Source organism: Chiloscyllium plagiosum, chromosome 3 (assembly GCF_004010195.1).
Source record: "Chiloscyllium plagiosum isolate BGI_BamShark_2017 chromosome 3, ASM401019v2, whole genome shotgun sequence".
Taxonomy (NCBI): Eukaryota; Metazoa; Chordata; class Chondrichthyes; order Orectolobiformes; family Hemiscylliidae; genus Chiloscyllium; species Chiloscyllium plagiosum.
Window position 1 is genome coordinate 137518679 of NC_057712.1, and position 5546 is coordinate 137524224.

At 43.3% G+C, this 5546-nt stretch overlaps 1 protein-coding gene across 1 annotated transcript in view; it reads left to right on the plus strand.

Annotated features, from left to right (window-relative positions):
- The first annotated feature begins 1237 nt into the window (after window positions 1–1237).
- LOC122540250 (BTB/POZ domain-containing protein 9-like) overlaps window positions 1238–5546 on the plus strand; it is a 151541-nt gene continuing 147232 nt past the window's right edge. Inside the window, exon 1 of the mRNA XM_043675684.1 lies at window positions 1238–1437. Within this exon, the coding sequence (XP_043531619.1) occupies window positions 1253–1437 (185 nt within the window). The 5' untranslated portion in view covers window positions 1238–1252. The remainder of the gene's footprint in view (window positions 1438–5546) is intronic.

The following is a 5546-nucleotide window of genomic DNA, read 5'->3' on the forward strand; positions in this document are numbered from 1 at the left end:
GAAGTTGAAATCACCCATGACTACCACCCTGTGCTTCTGCACCTTTCCAAAATCTGTTTTCCAATCTGTTTCTCCACATCTCTGCTGCTATTGGGGGGCCTATAGTAAACTAGTAACTGAACTCCAAGATGAAAATTTCCCATCATCCACCACCCTCTGTCTTCTTGCAGCTAGCCAATTTCTGATCCAAACCGCTAAATCAGCCTCAATCCCATGTCTCTGTATTTTGTGCAGTTGCCTACCGTGGGGAACCTTATCAAATGCCTTACTGAAATCCATTTACACCACATTAACCGCTTTAACCTCATCCACATGCTTGGTCACCTTCTCAAAGAACTCAGTAAGGTTTGTGAGGCATGGCCTACCCTTCACAAAACCATGTTGATTATTCCTCATCAATTTATTCCTTTCTAGAGGATTATAAATCCTATCTCTTAGAACCTTTAACCTTATGATGAAATGACGGAGCAGACTCGACCCGAATGGCCTAATTCTACTCCAATACTTTGTGGTCTTATGGGCCCAGGGATTTGTGAACTTGCAGTTTCACCAATTTACACATTCCTGGCAGTTGTAATTTTTTTTAGCTGCTCCCCCCTTTTCAGTTCCTGGTTCACAGCTATTTCCAGGATGCTCCTGGAATTCTCTGCAGTGAAGACTGACGAAAAGTGGCTGTTCAATTTGTCTGCCATATTTTTATCCTCCCATTACCCAATCCCCAGATTCATTTTCGAAAGGAAAACATTTATTTTGTTGACTAAAAACAAATCTGAAGAAGCTTTTTCTATGTTTTAATACTTTTGGCTAACTTTCATATATGAAAGATTCCTGAAGAAGTGCTCATGCCCGAAACGTCGATTCTCCTGCTCCTTGGATGCTGCCTGACCTGCTGCCCTTTTCCAGCAACACATTTTCAGCTCTGATCTCCAGCATCTGCAGTCCTCATTTTCTCCTATATCATTATTTGAGTTTGGCATTGGCTCTGACCTTTTTCATTAATCAAGGATGACTCGGTTCGGGCCTTAGAATTTTTCTTATTTGTTGGTATGTAGATGTTATTGGACAGTGACAGAGAAACAAGGAAACAGACAGACAGGCAGGCAGTGAGGGTCAGCAAGAGTGTGAGACAGAGACAGAAAGAGAAGGACTAATAATGAGGGATAGGCAACAAGAGGTAGACAGACACTGTCCAGTGCACTATATCAATCTCTCTGAATTATTTTCTGATTTTAGGTTGAGACTTCTTGCCACCATGAGCAACAGGCACCAGTTGCGGCCATACACTTCAATAGGTGAAATTAATCATGTTCACATTCTGTCTGAACATGTTGGAGCATTGATACACCGTGAGGAGTATAGCGATGTCACATTCCTCGTGGAGAAGAAACAATTTACAGCCCATCGAGTGATTCTGGCTGCTCGTTGTCAGTATTTCAGGTAAATTTCCAGTATTAGTTATTAATAATTCACCCACTGTCTCACATAATCAGAGCTGGAGTATATAATTCTGTCCTTGAAACCTTCATACTTCCATTTAATACTTGCTTGTTGATATTCCTCCTCACCATCACCCATTCATTGTATCCTGGATTCTCTGAGAACAGACATTTTTCCATCTTTGTCTTAAATACAGTCAATGAACAAGTGTTTGCATCCCTTTGGGAGAGACAAATGCAAAGATTTACTCACCATCAGAATAAATGGCAAAATGTAAATGCTGCTACTCTGCCAGTAGTGGAAAGAGTGAATGTTTCTGGATGTAGTGCCCATTATGGAACCCCAGTTGAGCTGGAGTTAATGGGAATTAGGCAAATCTCTCCATTGTTTGGTAGTTATATGTAGCACAAAACGTGGTTGTGATTGTTGGAGTTCAGTCACCTCAATCCATCACTGTAGAAGGTCCTCAGCACAGTATCCTATGCCAAGTCATCTTTCACAGGTCCCTAAATGACCGACCTTCCATTGTAAGATCAGAAGTGGGAATGTTCACTCATAGCTGCTCAATCTTCAGTGTCATTTGTGACTCCTCAGATACTCTAGCAAATTATGGTTGTATGCAGTTAAACCTGGGCTAACGAGTGCCAGGTCACATTTGTGCTATAGTATCTTCCATGCCCACAACCACCATCATCTAGAAGGACGGGAACAACAGACCCCTGGGAACACCAACCCTGCAAGCTCCCCTTGAACACTCATCATCCTGACTTGGAAATATATTGCTGTCCCTTCAGTGTCAATGGGTCAAGATCCCAAAACACTCTCCCTGATGGCATTGTGGGTCTACCTACAGCATAAGCAGCAGTTCAGGAACACAACTCAAGGGCAACTAGGGATGGGCAATAAACGCTGCCAGTCAGCGATGGCCACATCCCATTAATGATTGAAACAAGTTGTGAACCAGTTGTTGTCTGCTTCCTGGAAGCAAGTGAGTAGACCAAGAGAAGAGATGGATCAATGAATATTAAATCCTTGAGTGCCAGGAGGATCAGCTCAGCCACCCCTGTGGACAGGGACTGTTGAACTGCCTCTGCAGTTTGCCCTCAAACCATGTCACCATTTTTGTGTGTATGTGTGTGTATGCTTGTGTGTGAAGTTTTATAAGGGGGTCAAAGCTTTATCTAGTAGAGTTATATTTTGACAGTTCATAATTATTTACCTGTAGACGAAACCTATTTATTTGTAATACTGTAAATAGTAATTATTGTTAAGTGCGGAAACCTTCTTTGTTCACCAGGGTCTAAATTGAGAGGTAAATTTGGTAGTTTTGTATATTTTGTTAAAATCTTTAATTTGTGCAATTACTCTGGGAATAGTAGGACTTGAATTCCAGTGTGCTACCCTAGCAAGGCGTATCAGTGCAACTTGATCAGAGAATTTCTGAAAGTCCAAATACATCGCATCCAGTGGTTTTCCCTCATATATTCTATTTGTTAAGTCCTCAGAAAGTCCAGTAGGTTTGTCAAATGCAACTTTTATTTCATAAATCTGTGATGACCTTGTGTAATACATTGCTGCTAGTCCTTGTTTCCTTTGTCTTATGTGTTTTCATTTCCAAATCTGTTACTCTCCTGGCTTGCCTCTTGGCTCACATTCCCTTCCCTCTGCAACTCCAGTTTAACCCCCCGTTACAGACCCGGTGAATGGCCCTTTGAGGCTGTTGGTCCAGGTCCTTTAGTGATGCAACCCATTTAGCTTGTGCAGGTTCCATCTTCCCAGAATTGGTCCCAGTGCCTCGAGAATCCATATTCCTCTCAATGATGCCATCTCTTCAGTCTCACTTTTAGTTGTCTATTTGCTTTTTCCTGATCTTGTTAGCCCATCTATTTGAGAGTAAAACGAACAAAACAGAAATTGCTGAGGAAACTCAGCAGATTCTGGCCTGGATGAATTCAGAGTTTTCACAGAGAGCACAGGAGTTAACTTTTTTTCAGGACTGGCATTGAGTGTGATCCTGAGGTTTCTATCTTTGGAGTCTGCTTTTTAATTTATTTCCTAGTTCCTACATTCTGCTCATCAGACTCCATCCCTCGATTCACTGATGTTGTTCAGAATATCTTACAGGTGTTCAGTGACATCCTTTATCCTGGCACCGGGAGGTGGGGTGGGGGCAGTATACCATTTCTGGTGTTGCCACAGAAATATCTTAGTGAAGATGTCCCAGGGGACTCCTGCACTATCTGCCTGGTGGTCACTCATTCCTTTTTTCCTGTATACACGTCTCTGCAGTGTGACCACCTCACTTGCAGGTACTTCAGATATGAAACACAGATTTCCAGTAGGTGCCGCTAGAGTCCCATCCTGCGCTTATGGTCACCTGGAGACTGGAGGTGTCTCTTTATTCCCAGGTTGTATTGGAAGAGCATTCTATTGCACAGAGCTGTCTTGCCATGACTTATCTTGTGACTTAAAGTATTCTCTCTCTGTTTACTTCCTCTAGTTAAACATAGATCACAGAACAGGTAAAAACAATGACTGCAGATGCTGGAAACCAGAGTCACTAGATCACAGAACAGTATAGTGCAGGAACTGGCCCTTTGGCCCACCGTGACTGTGCCAACATGATGCCATCTGCCTGCACATGGTCCATAACCGTCTCTTCCCTAACCATTTGATTAGAAAAATCAGTACATACTTAGCACTGAATTCCCCATATTCCTTGTACAGTAGCGCCTCAACTTACGAACTTAATCTGTTCTGGGACCCGGTTCGCGAACTGAATCAATTTTTCCCATTGTTTGATCCCTGGTCCTGGATAGCGTAAGAATGCTTGCTGTTCACAGCGCACGCGCCAAAGGCGAACTGAATGAGGTCACGCAGGGCCCGAGAGCTTTTGCGTTCAACAAGCGCGTAGCAAAGCAAAACAATGAAACCACATGGTCACACACGGGCTTTTTGCGTTCGTACCTTCGTTCGCACCTTGAATTTCGTACGTACATTGAAGCAAAATTTTACGTACAATCCTGTTCGTAAACCGATTTGTTTGTGAACGGGGTCGTTCATATGTCAAGGCGCTACTGTACTTCAAACAGTTTTATTGTCAACAAAAAAGCAATTTTTAGTTTCAAGACTGGACAGTGGAAATGCTGACCTAGCCTCAGTTACCAAGGTTGTCACTCTTCCTGTGTTAGCTCCTGGTCTCACACGTTATAAACTTATTTTATTCCCAATGGTACTCTTGGATATTTTCAAAACTCATCCTCGCACTCTTCAGCTTTTGAACTCCCGGTTTCCTTGAGACTGAAGATGGAGAAAGAAAAGGATAAAGAGCATTTGTGTCTCCCCTTGTCACCAAACTCCCCTCTCATCAAATTATAAGCAGACTATAGCAGGGCACTTTGAAAGTCATAATGGAGTCAGGCAGAGTCAGTTTGGTTTTGTGAAAGGAAAATCATGTGGATAATTTATTTGAGTTCAATTTTGGGAAGTAGCAGGCAGGCTGGATAGAGGGAAACTGTATATGTGATGAATTTTTCGCAACAGAGAGCAGCGGGAGCTGGGCGGAAGTTCAGACGGAGCGCAAAGCTGGTCGGGAAGGTAAGTGATTACTATAAGAGTGGGTGTGTTCTAAACCCCAGGTCCTACAAAGTAGGGTCTCCCTTCCTCCCTCCTCCTCTAACCTTAATTAAGAGTCCACAGACGTGCCACAAAAAGAGGGTCTAAGGAAGTTTAGATCGAGGAGTGAGGCTTCATCTCAGGACTCTTTGACAAGGAGGTTGAGTGAAGTGATTACACCACAGTTGAAGAGGGTGAAGACATGACTGCCCAGCTGGTTCAGTGTGCTACGTGCTTGATGTGGGAGGTCAACGACTCTGGTGTGTCTGGCTCGTACATGTATGGAAAGTGTGTGCACATTCAGCAATTGACCGAGCATATTCCTGAAGAAGGGCTTATGCCCGAAACGTCGATTCTCCTGTTCCCTGGATGCTGCCTGACCTGCGCTTTTCCAGCAACACATTTCCAACTCTGATCTCCAGCATCTGCAGACCTCACTTTCTCCTCGAGCATATTGCAGCGCTGACGAAAGAACTCAAAGACCTTAGGCTCAT